General features: G+C 37.3%; 4 protein-coding genes across 7 annotated transcripts in view; 2 read left to right on the top strand and 2 right to left on the bottom strand.

Moving 5' to 3' along the window:
- Nucleotides 1–365: 365 nt before the first annotated feature.
- hce2l2 (high choriolytic enzyme 2-like 2) lies at nt 366–2549 on the bottom strand. The gene is made up of 8 exons (XM_079463982.1): nt 2204–2549; nt 2058–2103; nt 1914–1976; nt 1669–1818; nt 1308–1425; nt 1034–1212; nt 873–954; nt 366–784 (listed from the first exon to the last, which is right to left on the bottom strand). The coding sequence occupies exons 1-8, from the start codon at nt 2282–2284 to the stop codon at nt 652–654; spliced, it is 852 nt and encodes a 283-aa protein (XP_079320108.1). The 5' UTR covers nt 2285–2549; the 3' UTR covers nt 366–651.
- A 72-nt stretch (nt 2550–2621) lies between these two features.
- LOC306898477 (uncharacterized protein) lies at nt 2622–4491 on the top strand. Its single transcript, XM_079463981.1, has 5 exons — nt 2622–2996; nt 3073–3161; nt 3317–3454; nt 3590–3729; nt 3813–4491. The coding sequence occupies exons 1-5, from the start codon at nt 2940–2942 to the stop codon at nt 3902–3904; spliced, it is 516 nt and encodes a 171-aa protein (XP_079320107.1). The 5' UTR covers nt 2622–2939; the 3' UTR covers nt 3905–4491.
- ankzf1 (ankyrin repeat and zinc finger peptidyl tRNA hydrolase 1) lies at nt 4464–17546 on the top strand. Of its 4 annotated transcripts, none has more exons than XM_079463978.1 (16): nt 4464–4857; nt 5169–5319; nt 8007–8101; nt 8196–8298; nt 8384–8577; nt 10041–10147; nt 10218–10371; nt 10479–10701; nt 10792–10896; nt 10972–11130; nt 11212–11358; nt 13077–13365; nt 13461–13572; nt 13873–14040; nt 16393–16463; nt 17042–17546. In XM_079463978.1, exons 2-16 carry the CDS (start codon nt 5193–5195, stop codon nt 17163–17165), a joined length of 2178 nt encoding a protein of 725 aa, XP_079320104.1. In that variant the 5' UTR covers nt 4464–4857; nt 5169–5192; the 3' UTR covers nt 17166–17546. The 4 variants fall into 4 exon arrangements, with proteins under 4 accessions (XP_079320104.1, XP_079320105.1, XP_079320102.1 ...); XM_079463979.1 differs by having other exon boundaries at nt 4532–4857; nt 10981–11130; nt 17042–17437; XM_079463976.1 differs by having other exon boundaries at nt 4696–4857; nt 10479–10896; nt 17042–17437.
- glb1l (galactosidase, beta 1-like) overlaps nt 17311–18390 on the bottom strand; it is a 17416-nt gene continuing 16336 nt past the window's right edge. The window contains exon 16 of the mRNA XM_079463980.1: nt 17311–18130. Within this exon, the coding sequence (XP_079320106.1) occupies nt 17927–18130 (204 nt within the window). The 3' untranslated portion in view covers nt 17311–17926. The remainder of the gene's footprint in view (nt 18131–18390) is intronic.

Here is an 18390-nt window from a genome sequence, read left to right as displayed (position 1 = left end):
ACAGTAGTTATTTCAGTAGTTACACATGTGCTTTTACCCTAATCTCAACAGCCATGCTGTGCTCACAACATGTAAATACATGGAGCAAATAGGATCACCCATAATTTAAAAAGTATAATAACAGCTTATTTGGGTGTGTCCTTTTTAGGGTGATGCCACCCTGCTTATTTATTACATTAGCTCTGAGATCAGCTGATATTAAAACTTAGAATTAATTCTAACTTTGACATGTGTTGGCTTTACGGATTTAATTGCAGTCTTTTTTTATATTTTCTTGTTCACCTATGATAATAACGTAAAATATGTAGTATTCATAATATTAGAATAATGTGCAAAAATAAGATGTTGAAAAGACACATATATTTATGAATAAAGTTTATTAATGTGTGTTACAAGATCATCAAAATATCAGAATAAACAAAGGAAATCTATTAAAACTTATAAAAAAATAATAATAAAGAAATAAGGTTATACAAAAGTATTAAAAAAGGTTAGAAGAACTATTACATAATATAACATTTCATCACCATTGTGGCAATTCTCAACAGTTCTACCTTAAACAATGTCAAATTAAATTTTAAAAGAACTTAAGGATTAATTGCAATAATAATGTCAGGTTTTTAGCCCTCTGATGTGTGTAAATGGATTCTGTTACACATCACAATTATAAAGTTTATTGATCTTCATTATATCTAAGTCACTGGGTCCAAATCTCTGTCCAATCTTCACATTGCGATTCCGTTTTGGTATAATGGTAGGACCACCATCCTCAGAGTAGGCATACCTGAAATAGTACAATATGCAATACTATAATAATAGTTAATTTGACCAAAAGGTATATTTTCTTACATATGTTATTATTATTTCCATACTTTCCAAAATGCATGATAGAGCCGTAGTCATATGGGGTGTCCAAGTTGCTTGTTTTGAACTTTTCGAAATTCCTCAACCTGTCTTTATATAGGAACAGACGAATACAAAAATTAATGAATTTTTTAAAATAAGAAATTATAATGTTACCTCACTACATTACCTTTCCATATATTGGACCACACGATGGAGACATACTTGTCCCGGTCGGCTCGTGACTGCTCATGGACGAAGCCCAGGGCATGCATGAGCTCATGGGAGGTGACCCCTGATACAGTACACTCGGGGGACTGTAGAGAAAGGGTTTGTCTGCCACCACGAGCCCCCAGATATGACCAGCATCTGCATATCAATCACTTATCAGTTTTCACTATTTCAGACATGACCCCATTTTTAAACAACATTAATTCGGCAAGAAAGAAACACTGTGTTTGTACCCTGATTTGGGCTGAATATTCAAGTAGTCCCGCTGATGTGTTCTGGACACAAAGCGCACACAGGTATCATGTTCAATTAGCTTCATGCCTCCATTAATGTTCTGTGTGTCCACTTCACCTTTGCAGAGGAACAAATGAAACAAATTAACAAGCTAGAGAATTAGCGCTTTGGGTTTTAGAAAAGCGCATTATAAATAAAATGTATTATTATTGTTATTATTATTATAATTTTTATTATGACATCAATTGTTAATGTTTGAAAACAGAGACATACCCGTACTGAAAAAATGTATATACCTTAAATGCACTGTAAAAATGATAGAAAACTTGTTTAAAAAAGAATGATACAGTGTTTACTTACTGTACTCGGGAGAAAGTGTGTAAGCAATGTACACATGTCCATCAACAGACTTGTTCCACAGACAGCTCCTGGCGAAACAACTCCTCTGGCTCCTTCCAGAAACAACTATGTCTCCCTCTCTGAGGCTAGTGCCATCCACAGAAAAGATGCCTGCAACAGGACGGTACTGATATGTATTAAACGAAACTGGAATTTGCATTTCACAAGAATGATTGAGGAATATTGCAGAAGAAAAACAGGATTACCTTGATAGTCATTTATGTCTATAATCTCATCCATGGCAGTTTTATCATTTTCCTCAATGTTATCTGGGATAAGAGGTAAAAGTGTTTAAATCATTATCTGATACATGTTTGGTTATTATGTTCAAATAAATATAGTGTATTTACCAGAGTAACTTCTCTTATGTCTGTTTGCTTCGAAATGTGAAGAATTCTACCAGAGATTTAAAAATACATAAGGCACCAAAAAAACAAATATATTATTTATAAATAACACAAACTAAATCATATGCAAAATAAGACAGTATTTTTACCTGAACAGGCAATGAAAAACATCCTCCTACCAAGAACAAGAGGATGTTGATAGCCAAGGAGTACTGCATGTCTGCAGACATTTGCTGTCTGACTTCAAGGTGTCTGCCTTTTAAATGCTTTTCATCGAGCCTACTTCCTGTTAGATCACGTCTGCTCTAAATAACCAAATATTTGTGATTATTTTAAGCGTGCTGTATTTGCTTGGACTCTTACGCATAGCTAACTACCATTTTCATTTGATGATAACGGTGTTCTGAATTGTTCGTGCTTGCATAAAACTTGTTCGCCCGAACAGGGACTTGAACCCTGGACCCTCAGATTAAAAGTCTGATGCTCTACCGACTGAGCTATCCGGGCTCTTACTTTGACTTCTTCTAGCGGAAGTTATAAAAATGTGACTCAAAAAGTGCAAACGTTTCTTTCTGTGCTATATAATAATGTTATTGTTGATCGCGTTTGTGTGTCATTCACACATTTCACTATGATCATAAATGCATATTTATATGAATTAAGATTGATTTATTAATTATATCAAATTAAGCTGTAATAATCAACTGATGTGCTGTCACCTGCGCGTAGCCTACACCAATAAACGACTCTTTGCACGTGGCTCACGGTTTAAGGATCCGTTAATACATCGCAGAGCCGGTTTATCTCGAGGAATTTGTAGTAGGAGTAAATACCTTACGGTCATCAGGTTTGTCTCCGTGCGCGAATATTTTTTGCGTTGTTGTAATGAACACCCCACAAAACACTTTAAACGTCACTTTTAACGACGATAGAGAAATACAGGTGAGTCTCACCACCACGTGTATGTTCCTTTATCGCAAACGTTACGTATACAATTATTGACGTTAATGTTTTCTAGGATTTGTCAAAACAACTCAGTGAGGCCAAGACTGAACTTCAACTTACCAAGGATGAGTTGGAACAAGTAAATAAAGATGTGAAGAAATGGTATAATTATTATTTACTCTCACTGAGGATTTAGCATATAATTTGTAAGGACATCATCGGATGACAGCGTGTCGTTTAACCCATGAAACTATTTGAAGTTCAGCCATACTCAGCTATAATAAATTGTTTAAACGATCCGATTAATGTAACTTCAGTAGAGATGAGATGGACCGGAGGATGGTGATGATGGTCCAGATGGATGAATACCTGTGGAATTCACTTCTTGAACTGGATTCTGTCATGCAGGAGAAGAAAAGTATTGTTGATCAGTTACAAGACATAACTTTGTCTAGGTAAGACCACCCAGCTAGACTGCCAGTCCTCTTTCATCTAGCCCATCAAGTCTGTCCCACCAAAATAATTCCCAATGACCGTCTGAAAATAATCCTATTTACTATTCCTATACATTTGAAACAATGTTGTCACAGCACCATAGAGTCAAAGCAAGCTCTTCTGAGTGGTTTGCAGAAGGAGGAAAGTAGTCTGCTAGACCAAGAGCGTAACCTAAAACTCAAACTTGATCAGCTGAAGGAAGCACTGGAATATCCTTCTTCAAACAAACAGGAAGGTACAAATTAAACAGATAGTTGAAGATGCAACTGGCACCAGTGAATAAAATGATGTGTTGATTTAATTTCTCTCAATTTTAAGTTTCACAGGGTGAAAGTCCAATTCATCAGGACTCCACCAGTCAGAATAAGCCCACTGTAAAATCTGTTAGAAAACGAGGAGGACGGAAGTGAATGTACGCAATATCTTAAATTATGCTAAAAATGTGTTTTTTTAAATGAAGTCTTCGTAAACTGAATAAAACATTGCTGCCTTGTAGGTATGCTGTATTAGGGATAATGATTATATTGATGATTTAAATGTTTTTGAAGCTTCATTAGCTTACTGGAAATAAATAATTCTGTTCCCTGGACTAAATTGTGTATTTTATTTTAATAATTTGAAGCAAGGGAGTTAAATCATGAGAATAGACGTTTTACATGAATCAGTCAATGTTACTTTATTTAGATCAGGGATTTTAAAACGTTTGTCAGCTGAACCCCTTTGACCTAAATCATTTACTTTAAGTGTTTGAGATTTAGTCCCTACCCTATGATTTGGTTTTTACAACATATTCAACAATTTGAACATTTCAAAAACATTTTTTTAGGTTTTTTTTATTACAGAACTATAGTTATATCTTTAGATTATTTCTAAATAATAATTTCTTGCAATGTACATTTTGTAAAGTAATGAAACTTGTTTGTGCACTAGTAGACTGTTTACTTTACGAACCCCTTGCAATTCCATCGTGACCCACCAGGGGATCGCGAACTATCGTTCCAAACGGGATATAGCGCCCTCCGAATGGATTTTCCTTCGGGAAGGGGACACCATACAAAACGTCATTCTAATTAAAGTAAAAATTACGTTGTTTCTAATACTCCTTTTGCCAAGTGAATTTTAAACGGACAAATTAAGAGATACACTTGCGTTTCCTCTCTAGAGTTTACACATTAAGAGCTTTACTCTTCGAAGGGAGCGGGGCATAGGGATGATCGTTTACGCAGGGTATGTAGACGTTTGCGCCTTTCGTACTTTTTGACACTAGTCAGCCACCGTGGAGCCCAAACACGTGGGTAATCTTACAATGCTGGACTCCGTAGGATAAAAAAAGAAACTAACAGAGATCTATGCCACTGCCAAGGTAAGTCAGTACATGTATGATATTGGCTTCTTAAAGATAACGTACTGATATCAACATTTGAAGCATTAACTTAGCACATATGACGTGTACACTTCGCTATGTGCTAGGGAAGTAGCTAGCTGTCAGATTGACAGTTCCAGTTTCATCAGGGGTTGAGGATTCCTGTTGTTTAGAGAATCTAGCGATTTTGTTACGTGTTGTGGAAAAACCTACCACGGGTCATTTATTAGTGGGAACAAAGTTGCGTATATTGCAATATGCCCACCAGTCGTGTTCATGTTAACTGGCAGTTACATTTTTATTTTATTCAGGTGTAATTGGTGGTGTGTGTTTTAATGATGGCATCATCGGAGTTGCGGTGTGTGTTTAATCTGTGTGGAGATCAGAATGTTATAGCGGGGCTGAGAGAAGTGGCAGGTCCGCTGCCTCAGCACGAACTTCCTCAGCCCTCATTTATTGAAGGTAAGATACCGTGTCCCAGTTGGGTATAGATAACACACCATCACGTACAAAAAATATGCAAGTGCAGCTCATGACATGAATATTCAGGTAACTGATACATTACATTAATGTTACAGATGTATAAATTAGGGCCATATCATTTTATTTACCTACATTTGTTTAAATTATCTAAGTTATGTCTTTTTTTACTATACAATAGTGGTATATTTGTCTACATAAATTACTTTAAAAAATGTGTGTTACATTTAAAGGCGCCCCGCCCGTCCGATTTCCGAATTAGGCTTGTTTAGACAAAGTCGGGCCGAGTACCAAAACAACCTTGTAGCCAATCAGCACAAATGTGCACAGTGCACAGGACGGACATTAGTCGAGCGAGCGCTGACAAAAGCGAAAGATGAGGATGGGGTGTTTTTTAGGTGATTTGAACATGAGAAATCGGACTAAATCAAGACTGAGATTCTGGTTTTAATTTATTTTGAGAGATGTTCCTATAAAAAAAATATATTTATCCTACGGAGTCCAGCATTTTAAGGTTACGCACGTGTTTGGGCTCCACGGTGGCTGACTAGTGTCATAAAGTATGAAAGGCGCAAACGTCTACATACCCTACGTTCCCTTTCAGTGATCATCCCTATGCCCTGCTCCCTTCGAAGAGTAAAGCTCTTCGTGTGTAAACTCTAGAGGGAAAACGCAAGTGTATCTCTTAATTTGTCAAATCAAAATTCACTTGGCAAAAGGAGTATTAGAAACAACGTAATTTTCTCTTTAATTAGAATGACATTTTGCATGGTGTCCCCTTCCCGAAGGAAAAGCCCTTCGGAGGGTGATATATCCCGTTTATTTGGGGAATGAGTGCAGAAATATCTATGTGGTGTAACCATATAAACTTGCCAAAAAAGCCTTTTAAAAATAGGTGAAATTCTCACTAAAACACCAAGCTAAAGTCGGCATAATCTTACGTTAGTCCAATTTAATAGTAAATAAAAGTAAATGGAACTCCATTGTTCTATATAATTAATTTGGGGAATAATGTGAGTCGAGTCAAATTCATGAAATGTCAAGGTGTCAACCACCAATGTCAACCACCATTCAAGGAGCAATTTAATTAATACTGTACAAGACAGTTGACAGGAAATGAAATCAAAGAGAAGAACACCTGAGGATGCTAATTTCTTCATGCAAAGGTTAGAAACTCTTTGTTATTTGACATTTGGTCAAGTATTATTAGGTATACATGTCAACTGGAATGCATTGACAATTCATCATTATTATGAAACATAATATTAACTTAAAAAATTCCATATGAAATATTCCCATCAATGCCATATTTGTGTACATAGGTACGTACACATTTTTTTTAAACTAAATTATTATTTATTTTGCATATGTATGCGACATTCTCTTAATTGTACAACAATTAGTGCAGCTTTTTTGTTTAACTGTTTTACTGCTTCTTTAAACCAACAGAAGATTATAGATACATTGTATAATTAGTTACAAAACAGAATGAAATTCCTAAATATTAATATGCAGTTACTGTACAAATAAATCACATTAAATTATCTTACTCTGTATGTTTCACTTTCTTAAATTTGTTTAAAGTTTAAAAAAAATAAAACTTGACTAATAAAGATTTATGTCTGTTTTTGTGTTTTGTCTCAGTGAAAACAATACAAAACGACAACAAAAAGCACAGCCTATATATTTGCTTAGTTAGTGGCATGTAAAACAGAACAGACTAAAACGTACACTCCAGTAGGGATGCTCGATTATACCAACAATCATAATCGCAATTATTTTGGCCAATTTTGAGATCCCGATTACTCATTAACCTTTAAAATAACATAGAAAATAAAAAACTTTGCTTTTAAACTGAATGTTTTTGTATGAATTGATGAAGGTTAAAATTTACGATTACGATTCATTTTCGATTAATTGCACAGCTCTACAGTCCAGTCCACACATTAAGTTACCATGGAAAGTTAGATGTGGAGGATATTAAATAAAAATACATAGGAATGCAAATGTATTATTTTTTAACATATAGTATATGTGTCTCTGTCTTGTTCACCTCACACATGACACAGCTCTCATGCTGGGATTAGAGTGACAGGTTCCTGAGAGCGTGGGAAATGGCGTCTTGTTAGTAACACATATCTTGAGTGTATGTTGCATTGCTGTTTATGTGGAGAGTCAGAAATCTCTGATGTCATCAAACCTTTCTTAATTTGTGTTCTTAAGATGAACAAAGGTTTTACAGTTGTGAAACGATTTGAGGATTAGTAATTCATGACAGAATTTTTATTATGATTTCAGCAAATGTCCCAATAAAAGCATTAAAATTTATATTTTGAGATAACTTCCGTGTGATATTTTAAAATAAATTATTTATTTTTATGAGTACGTTTACGTTCCATCTAGGTGGATTAAATATGTAATATTTCTCATTCTTTGACAGTTAGACTATTTGACATTTTCAGGAACCTTCAGTCTAAACTTATTAAAAACTTTATTAAAATTGTGGAAAAGTTATTTGTAATTACACAAACATAAAAAATATACATACATTCTAGAAATCTGATGCATGCTTTTTAAAAATATTTTGTCATCTTGCCGCCAGTCCTGTTTTGACACAGACTCATAAACAGATGAAATGTTAATACTCCATGTACAATGTATAATGGCAGATGGAGATTCAAGAATGACAGGCTTGTCCGGTGAAGTGTCGGACAGGATGTTCTGCTCAGCTTGTCAGTGTCCTTTCGAGAGTCGAGATGAGCAGGTATGAATGGAAAAGCAGCAGTGATTTAAATACATACTTCATCTCCCAATATTAAATATTCAGTTCTATGAAATGTAAATGTGATTTTTCTTAGATGGAGCACTACAAACTAGACTGGCATCGATTTAACCTGAGACAGCGTCTGGAAGGAAGATCAGCTGTCACAGTGGATGAGTTTGAGAAGAAAACTGGCACCGGTAGGTATGCTCATGATCTTACTGACAACTCACTCTTATCTCGTATTGTAATCTTGTCCATCTGTCTGTTTTTTTCTGTCAACAGGAGATATATCAAGCATTTCAGGTTCAGATTCAGAGAGTGAGGATGAGATTCTTGCAGATGATGTGACCTCTGAGGGAACAGATAAAACTCTGGACACAGATCCGTCCCTATGTCGGTTGTCTTCTAAAGTAGCTTTTCAGAATGAGCAGGGACAGTACTTGACATTGTATCGCTGTGTTCTGCAGAGCAAGAGAGTGAGTAAACCTAACCATAACTTTTGTTAGATTGCACTCTTTGTTTAATAAAATGAGGAAATGTCCAAAAATGTTACAACCTCCTTTATATTGCATCGCTACACCTCTCACTTAAATAGTACGTAACATTGGATTTTTAAGGTCCTACTTTAGTTTACGGAGTATCCAACAACAAGTTTATGTACACACAAGGTGTAAAAACACTATTATAGCATAAAAATAAGCAGTAATTCTTACCTTACTTCTTGACTGACTCTCAAATAATTAGTTCCGCAATTCATCGGTCTTATCTCCTCCTAATCGCTAGCCTAGTGTCATGTGATTGGTCAGATGGTGTAGTCTGTTGTGATTGGTCAAACGCGATCATCATGTGTCGCAAATGGAACGCCTATCATCATTAGTGGATTACGGTTTACAGGTGGTTGGATATTATATACAGTGTATCGATAGCAGTTTGAGGCAGAGTCTGACAAAGAAACATCTGAAGACAGTAATGAACAAGAAAGTCTAGCACGACTGGAGTACGATGTTTCTCAGTGGTGACTCTTGTCATCAAAACTTCCAGTGTGACAACACGCATGTTGTGCTTTTGCTCATCATTGAAATATATATATTTTTCCTTAAAATACTGTTAATACGTCAGAAATAGTATTATATTGTCTTTACTGTGCGACGTTGTTATGTTACATAGAGCATTTTAGAAAGTCGACATTACAAAAAAGATTTTAGTTTCACCCCTATATATCTATATAGGTGCACAAAAGACATTTAAACCTCTCTAGTAACGGTATTATACTTGGATAGTTGTCAGGGTATACAGTGTACGTTGTTCGTATCTTCAGATGTTATTACAATACAGATAGTACTCCACTCAGTTCTTGAAATAAATACTTTGAGAGTTAATAGATTGAACACTTAAATTAGCCGAGTTCATAGGTAGATAAACAAACTGTAATAGCCCAGAAACAACGGTACATGTTAACGTTAGTGTATGCATTAGCTAAACACAGACAGTATTTGCGGCAGTCCTAGCAAAATGTAGGCGTGGACTATTTCTAGTGACGTAGATACGCAGCGGTTAGAGACTCGGACTAGGTCACGTCTCGTATGCGTGATTCGGAGTCGACTCCCTTTTTTAAAAGCCAATAACTTTGTTATTATTTTACCTTCGGACTTACAACTTTGCAGACTGCTTACTTTCAAACACAGCAATATAACACACTGCATGAAATGTAATTTTTATGATCTAACGTTACTTGCTCTTTAATAATATTATTTGGTGAAATTTTTAAACAGACTTGAAAATATTGGCAAAAATATTGCCTTACACCGACGCAATAACATTATATTATGTATGTATTTTCAGAAGTATAATATGTATATTGAACGTCTGTACGAAATAATTTTGACTAGTTATTTATCCTTTCAGTCTCATCTACTTTTTTTGTTATTTTCATATTTAGGACAGTGAAGAAGACTTGGTTTCATCTTTACAAAAAATATCACACAACACTATTTGGGTCATCCTGATGACTGGTGGTGGACACTTTGCTGGAGCTGTTTTTAAGGGGTCAGTAATTTTTTTTATTGCACAGACAGGTATTTAAATGTTATTTTTAACTCATTTGTGTAACGTCCAGGAAAGAGATTCTGCAGCATAAGACGTTTCATCGGTACACCGTGAGAGCAAAAAGAGGGACTGCGCAGGGACTGAAGGACTCTCAGAATCGTGGTCACACACCAAAATCTGCAGGGGCCGCCCTCCGGCGCTACAACGAGGCTGCACTGGTGAAGGTACATTGTCTGTTTTGAAATTTGATGCTTTGTTTTATTTACTGACAAAGTTTCATAAAACACATGTCTAGAAGGTATGACTGAGTATTGTAACCTTTCTTCACAAGGATATTCATGATCTTCTGGAAAGCTGGGCTGAGTATTTAAAGGAGGCAAGTGCCATCTTTCTACGAGCGCCAAGTTACAACAAGACCATATTATTTGGAGGCCGAGGAGCACCAATGGACAAAACAGACCAGAGGGTCCGGATACTTCCTTTCGCCACCCGGAGAGCCACGTTCAGTGAAATAAAACGAGCCTTTAATCTGCTCTCAACTCTACATATTTATCGTACATTGAGACTTTTGATACTTTATATTATTAACAGTGTGTTGTTCTATTACTATTTTATAACTTTTTTTTGTGTCTGCTCAATTTCAGATAAAGACACTGACATGTCCAGTATTCTCAGTTTGTCGAAGAAAGTGTGGAAGAAAAAAAAACCTAAACCTATTAGTCAAACCAAGCCTGAGCCGAACACAAATGGTGTGTCTGAATCCATGTGTATTATGAAGATGCCCGGTTTCTGATGTGCTTATTTATGGACTGTTTTGTGGTCAGTGCCTTTAGAAGCTGAAGAGGCAGAGGAAATAAGTTCAGATGAGGAAGACTCGGGAGTGTTGGAGACAGTGGAGGTGACGATGGGAACCCTGGACCTCAGAGAATACGAAGTCCAGCCTAATAAGAAGAAAAGAAAGAAATGGAAAGAGAAAAGAGAAGGTAATCTAGAGGCTTTATGTTTTATAAACAAAAAATTAGAGTATAATAAGATCATAACCACGTTGTTGTTTGCGTTTCAAGCCTCAAGCAGCAGAGAAATAACAGAAACAAAGGCTGATGATACGGTGGAAGTAGAAGTACCTGAAGGTGAAAATGATCCTAAAGAGACACAGACGAAGTTGAAAAGCAAAAGTAGACCCAAAGGCAAAAAACGTCAGCCTGAAGAAGGTGAATATTTTATTGAGATACACCAAGATGAGTATAAAACAGCGCTTTAAGCAGGGCTTGATGTTAAGCATTCTCATGTGGTTGTCCTTTGGACAAGCAAATATGTCATTCACTTGTCCGAAGATAAAAAATGACATTTCATATACTTAGCTTGCTTCTAAGCATTTTACCTAGTGTCCGCTGCGACCGCCTGGATTTGTTTATACTCTCTGTGATTGCTATGGAGCAAAGGCAAGCAATAAGGATTAGTGTCAGGGCTGCAGGTTCACCTTTTTGCACATAGCACTGGTGCTACAGAGGTTTAAGGTTTTGTGTCAATGGCCAAACAATTGTTACGCAAGTTTAAAATGTCTGGACGAAAACAGAGACTTTGAATGTGGGCAACCACGCCTGCGTATTCTCTTACTGATTGGGTCGTCTGTATCATTGCATTTGCTTCCCTGATTCATTAAGCCCCTGTCATATGAGCCATTACGCTACCTGAAGGCGACAATGACCAGCCTTACAAGGATTGTGTAAACAACAGGCTTGTATTACTTGAAGCTGCGCTGCGTACACGGATCGACACAGTGACATTACAGCAACACGAGAGAGAATCGAGAGCTGTATGCTTTTAAATGGCTCACTAAGTACTGCTATGTCATCCGTCGATCGGTCTGAGTGGCGCCAGATGAAATCATACAAGCCTAATAATAATATATAAAACCCATAAAACAAAAATAACATGGATAACCTAATCCAACGTTATCCACACGAAGACGTCTTTGCTTTTCCTCGCCATCATGTTCATTTTGTACTGGTCTGTCTGTGATTAGGTACCAACTGTCGTCAACAACCAACTTTTGTATGCCCGTACAACTGTTTATATTTGTTTGCGCATGCCCAGCATGTCTTAATGGTCATGTGACGTGCATTTTAAGTAGTTTATTGTAAACGCAGATTGTTTCTAGAACGTAGTGGAAACTGCAGTATAAACGACGATCTGTTTTGTTTACAAACGCAGTTTTCGTACGACAATGGGCCAATATAAACACCACCTTAGTGTCTATGTGATAGTTTAACACAAATTGTAAAATGCTCGTGAAATAAACTCTCAGAGCAACTCTGGAGATGGAGTTCATGTATTTATATCCTCATTCAGTGTAGATACAGACAAAGCCACGAGCGTCACAAGTCTAGCACATTAAACAGTGTAGTTCTTTCACTCATACAAGCAGAACAGTCATAAATAATAACAGGATTGTGCGTCCATGAGTCTGCGTCTAGTTATATGGACTCAATGCCAGACATCCCAAGTCTCCCGCATATTGATAGCGGCTCCCTGATGCCCGCAAATGAGTTAAAATATCCCAGAATCTAGAGCGAGTGATCAAGAGGGGGGGGGGTTGGCTTTGGGATACCTCCCTGAAATGACTTTTTGCTGGTTGCAATGTCTGCAATGCAGCCGGAAAACTCGCATACTAGTCTAAAACTAAGTAAAATAGTAGTGCGCAATTGATTAGTGTCACACACAAACAAATACGACACACTTCACACGCAACTCTGTGTGCTCGCACGTGAGCTACACTGGCTAATTTATTACTATCACAGACAACTTTTATTTATTTTTCAAGTTACTTCTCCTGTCAGGCAAGTAAAATTCTCTCTCACTTGCCCATACAAAACATTCAACAAACATTAATGTTGATAATAATCATATACATCAACTTTCTTTTTAGATGAAGTGGATGACTCGTGGGAATACAGTTTGAGGGATGCGCTGTATACTGCCTGTAAAACTGGGGATATCAAAACCTTGTGCACACTTATGCAACTTTCAGAAGATCAGGAGAATGGAATTGAGAGCGATACTCGAGAGAAATCTACCTCGGACACCACCAATGTTTCATGCCTTCTTAACAAGCCCATAGACTCAGCGGGCTTCACTTTATTGCACGTGGCATCCGCAGCTGCACAGAAATCTGTCATCAGACTGTTATTGGATGCAGGGAGTGATCCAGCACAGAAGTACGCATATGTAGAATTGAAGCTAAGATAAATCTACTACATTACATTTCAAGAGACCTGAGGGGTTCTTGATAGTAAAAAGAGGTTTTTTTCAGGGATAAGAAAGGACAGACTCCATATGTCGTCGCTCCCGAAAAAGATACCCGAAGCATTTTCAGAAAATACATGGCTGAGCACCCACATAAGTATGACTACACTAAAGCACAGGTACATCATTATTTTTGTTAGTATTAGTAATAAACAAAACCTTAATTTAATGGCATAAGCCTAATGTTGGACACACCATTACTATTCTTTACTATTATCGCTACACAATTTTAAATAGTGGATAAAACTAAATGCTAGAATGGAAATTGTGTAGTTATTGAAAATGTTACGTTGTGAATTTTACCTACTTAAGAGTAGCTACTTTTTACACATGCATTCTCTCAAGAAACTTCATAAGATTTTTCCAGGAAATGTTTTGAAAATACTTGCTGTATATTTTGTTCTTGATTGTGTTTTAAGGTTCCAGGACCACTGACTGAAGAAATAGAATCTAAAAAGGCTGAGAGGAAGAAAGCCCAAAAAGTAGCACGGAAACAAAAGGAGAAAGAGCAGAAAGAAGAGAAACTAAAGAAACAGCAGGAAGAGGAAGAAAAGAAAAGGTTCACAGCACTCAGTGACAGAGAGAAGGTCTGAATCAATCTTATTTATTCAGTATAGAGTACCTCAGAGATGAATTTTTGTAGGCCAACTCGCACTTGTTCCCACTGTCATTAATTTACATGTTTTGTCTATTAAGATAATCTTTACAAATGAACACAAAATGTGTTACTTTTAAAGCCTTTAGGGCGATGCAAACTCGCTTCTGGGGTTTGCATACAAAAATACGCCGGTTACTGACGTAAGTGTGGTTCTATGACTAAGTGGAAGACTGCCAGAGGTAGTGCTGAAAGCACCATTGGAAAACCCTTCTCGTGCTTGACCGAGAACAGAATAATAAAAGTTGTCACCTCGTGACTTATGATGTGTCTGAAGATATATAAACTCTGTAGCACGTCATATCGATCTCTAGACGATTCTCTCAATACAGAGTGACCAGAGACTCTGGGGGTCTTCCACAGTTACGTTAGTAACCAGCGCTCAATTTCCTTTCGTTCCGAGTGCCTGAGGCAGTGCTGGAAACACTAGTGGATGACGAATTCCTTCTCATTCACGAAGTATCCCTTGCAAGGTATCCAAACAGGCAGAAAGCACTGCAGCACACATCGCTGGCAAGGAAGTCACTTCACTTTGTAAAAATGGGAAAACGTGCAGGCTGAGCTGCAAGTCCCTGCAGCACAAATCTCAAAGTGAAACTCATCTGAAAGCCACCCAAGATGTTGACAAATCATTGGTCTGTCCTGCGCCATGCTGCTGTCTTATCCACATAAACCTTTAGGGGCGGTTTCCCGGACAGGGCTTAAAACGTAACACCTCTTTAATATTATCTTTTGTGATCTCCGATTGACGGAGTCGGACATCGTTTGTGCTGATGTGAATAACAATCTTACTGAATTTACAGCACATTTAAATTTAACTTTATGTCAGGCGCTCTGGCTCCCAGCAAACATTTGACTATGCGGCTGGTGCCTCTATGTTAACGTTACGAAAGATAGAATCACTGATAACTAGGGTAGTTTCAGCAGGTTTCTCAGTCGGTGCATCACTAAGTGGGGCAAACCTCTTCGTGACTGTAATTGGAATGGTTTAGTGATGTTTTGACCTGCGACTACGCCGTCTCGCAGTCAGAAAGTTTCCCTGCTGCGTGGGATCTTCAACCGGTACCGAGCTGTGCGCACTAACGTTGGTCCCATCCATAGTGTTTTCTATGTCCATTACACAATTACTATCCTCAAATAAAGATTGGATGCGAGACGCTAATTCTAAGATCTTCTCTGTCAGCCTAACTATTTCCATGAATGGAAATCGCATGTAAAACCCTCGCCACTGACAGAGACGGTAGCCTTCACTTGGCTTTTCTTTAAAAGTGCAGCGCTTCCGTTGTAAACACTTTAAAAATTTGCATGGCCGCCACAAAATCTCACAAATGCAACCATTTTAGTCAGTCTGGAGTCCTGCAGTGTAGTGTTGGGTATGGCCCACATGAAGGCATCTTACATACCACCCTCAAAATCGACCAGGCCAAACATCATAACCCTGAATTGATATATTTGTCCCATGACTGCAAACAGAAGAAACCGCCTGTGTTCCAGAAGAATCAGAACATGGAAATAGGTAGGGCTGCCCTTGACCTAGAGATTTTTGAAGACGACTAGTACTCATCTCAACTTTTATTTACAGTATATAGCGCTTTTTAAAATTTTCATTGTTACAAAGCAGCTGTAAATGAAAACATGTTAACTATAAGTAATACATTAAATAACTGACACGCACATGTTTTATGTAACATTGCTAACATTGTTCTATGTTACAGAGATGTACCAAACCATTATAATAAGCACTTAATTTATAATTTAAAGACTCAAGCACACGCATAATGCAATCCGCTGTGACACCACCACAAGTTATTATTATTATATGTCTCAATATAATAGGCTATTTTACTATACAACAAGTAAGAAACAGACACACGTCAATCCAAAGCTTCCTGACTTCGACCAGGATATATTCGACCAGGAACCAGTGGTAGCCGTCGCAAATTGCTGCAGAATACTGTACAAACATGCCAGTGAGCCTGTACAAGAGTGTCTAAAGCTGTGCCAAAATTATTACACCCATGGCATTTAATGCAAGCTCAGTCAGTTCAGTCATCAATGGGTCAGATGAAGCTTTGCCCAAAGAATAATGTAAAGCCGCAGGCATGTGTGCTAAGGAATTAGAAACCTGGTATATACACCCTGCCACAGGGTGTATATAACTTTTTCACTAGTGCTTTTAGCACTGCTTGGTCTGAACGAAAGGAAATGGAACCTTGGTACTCTGTTGTATTTCTTTTTCATGAGTAATCTGTTGTCATTAGCTAATGTTTATGATGTCACACAGCGAGCTCTGGCTGCAGAGAGGAGATTAGCTCAACATATGGCCGCAGCTGGAGAGATACTTACCAACATCAGGTATTGTCTCTTTATATCATTTAAGGAAGTTTACTTGGAAAATGAAAAATCTCAGAATGTACTCACCCTCATGCCATCCCAGGTGTATATTACTTACTTTCTTAGGTTAACACAAGAGTAAGCGGTGTGTTAATAAGTGTTTTCAAAAGCCAAATGACGAATGTTTTATATTTCAAATCTTATTTACCAAATAAAGAAACCAAGACAAGCACATTCAGTATAAGCACTCATTTAAAATATGGCAACAATATGCAGTACCTAACCTTATAGGTATTTTGTGTCTTGTGACAAAATATTAGGATTCGTTATCCCAAAACTGAGAATTTTGTTTTAATTCACCCATAGCCATGCCATACCAACTACCCAGTTCACCCAAAAATGAAAATTCTTTAATCTCCCCCTCATGTCATTGCTAACCTGTTTGGCTTTCTTCCATCGTTAACAACCGTTTGTAAGTCACTTTGGATAAAAGCATCTGCTAAATAACTAAATGTGAATTAACATTTTAATTATTAATAAATTCTATTAAAATAAATTGTGCTGGTTGTACTGAAACATGGGTGTTATTGTTTCTGTAGGAGATGTTTTCAGTGTGGAGAGTCATTGCTGGGGAAAATTCCCTTTGAGTATCTGGAATACTCGTTCTGCACACCTCGCTGTGTCCAAGCCCACCGCAAAGCCAACACTGCCGCCCGGCCCTAACCTCTCACCATCTGTGATCTGTGAACGAACTGACTATGATATACAGTCTGATTATGGAAATCAATCTATGGAGTAACATCATAACAGAACGACTGCTGGGAAATTAAAAAGATAATTACTATTGAGAGAAAAATGGACTACAGATGCATTTGAGTACATGTTGTGCAAGTCTAGTTACTATAATTCACATTAAAACATTAATCAATGTGATTTTTATTCTTCAATAAAATGAAAGCTGAAGCACTGGAACAGCTCTGCTCTTGGAAAAAGGGAAATCACAGTTTTGTGTTAATTTATGGGAGACAAACATCAGGTCATTACCATTTTTACTTTCCTGTGGCTACAGCTTTTATGGACTGTACAAATACATTATGATATTTAAAACCTGTTTGGTCAGTTATTGTTTCCAAACCACCAGGAATAGTGACAAAAGCAACAAGTAGCAAAGTTAACAGGAGAAAATGCTTAATTATTTTTTTCAGTTGTTAAAATGCAGTTGATTTATATAATATAACTTGCATCATGATATTGTGATATAATTCATCTTATTTGAAGCAAATTGTTTTCATACTAAAATAATCAGCTTTTGTGTAATGTCCTGGGCCCCCATCAGACCAGTAAACTGTGCTAAATATGAAGTAATATGACACAAACCACAGCGTGTTATGATGGCTTATGAAGACATCATGAAACATTCTTTCAGTTGTTTGTAGTCATGCTACATTGAAGAGTGGACGAGGCTTTCCAGTGCAATATAAGTGTTATGTCTTCTGTCCAGTGTTGTCCAGCTGAGGTCGATCCATAAACAGAATTCTGCCATGTGATGGAGCTCTTTCAAGCTCCAGTACTGTGATGATGTTTGGCTGAGTGGCATTAAGGAAAGGTCCGGGGACATACAGTGTCTCCTGGGGACCCCTCTGGGGCCAATACCTTCCCAGATTTACACCGTTTACCCACACCTGACCCTGAGAGACAAAAATAATTACATGCATGTACACTGGCATAAGTGCCCCTGTGGTCGATATTTTTATATCTTAAAACTAATCTTTAAACATAAAAATGACATATTTAAACGTTTTTCCCTTTGAAAAAGAGTTATTCATTGTGTATACTTTAAGTGTACGTAGAAACATGAATATGCAAATTAGCCCCGCCTCCACGCAATTGGCAGTTCCAGATGCTGAAAGTGAGCTGACACAGCAGTGCAACGATCATTTTAGCCCAA

This window comes from Barbatula barbatula, assembly GCF_947034865.1.
Source record: "Barbatula barbatula genome assembly, chromosome: 9".
Lineage (NCBI taxonomy): Eukaryota > Metazoa > Chordata > Actinopteri > Cypriniformes > Nemacheilidae > Barbatula > Barbatula barbatula.
This window is presented reverse-complemented; position numbering and strand designations above follow the sequence as displayed.

What these genes read in the sequence shown, in the direction of transcription:
- LOC306898477 (XM_079463981.1), top strand. Translation starts at nt 2,940, where the DNA reads ATGAACACCCCACAAAACACTTTAAACGTCACTTTTAACGACGATAGA. An exon ending in CAAGACATAACTTTGTCTAG is followed by an intron (nt 3,455 to 3,589) that starts GTAAGACCACCC and finishes ATGTTGTCACAG; the next exon opens with CACCATAGAGTCAAAGCAAG. An exon ending in TTCTTCAAACAAACAGGAAG is followed by an intron (nt 3,730 to 3,812) that starts GTACAAATTAAA and finishes CTCAATTTTAAG; the next exon opens with TTTCACAGGGTGAAAGTCCA.
- hce2l2 (XM_079463982.1), bottom strand. Translation starts at nt 2,284, where the DNA reads ATGTCTGCAGACATGCAGTACTCCTTGGCTATCAACATCCTCTTGTTC. An exon ending in AGACATAAATGACTATCAAG is followed by an intron (nt 1,819 to 1,913) that starts GTAATCCTGTTT and finishes GTCCTGTTGCAG; the next exon opens with GCATCTTTTCTGTGGATGGC. An exon ending in AATATTCAGCCCAAATCAGG is followed by an intron (nt 1,213 to 1,307) that starts GTACAAACACAG and finishes ATTGATATGCAG; the next exon opens with ATGCTGGTCATATCTGGGGG.
- ankzf1 (XM_079463976.1), top strand. Translation starts at nt 5,193, where the DNA reads ATGATGGCATCATCGGAGTTGCGGTGTGTGTTTAATCTGTGTGGAGAT. An exon ending in AAAACGTCAGCCTGAAGAAG is followed by an intron (nt 11,359 to 13,076) that starts GTGAATATTTTA and finishes CTTTCTTTTTAG; the next exon opens with ATGAAGTGGATGACTCGTGG. An exon ending in ATGACTACACTAAAGCACAG is followed by an intron (nt 13,573 to 13,872) that starts GTACATCATTAT and finishes TTGTGTTTTAAG; the next exon opens with GTTCCAGGACCACTGACTGA.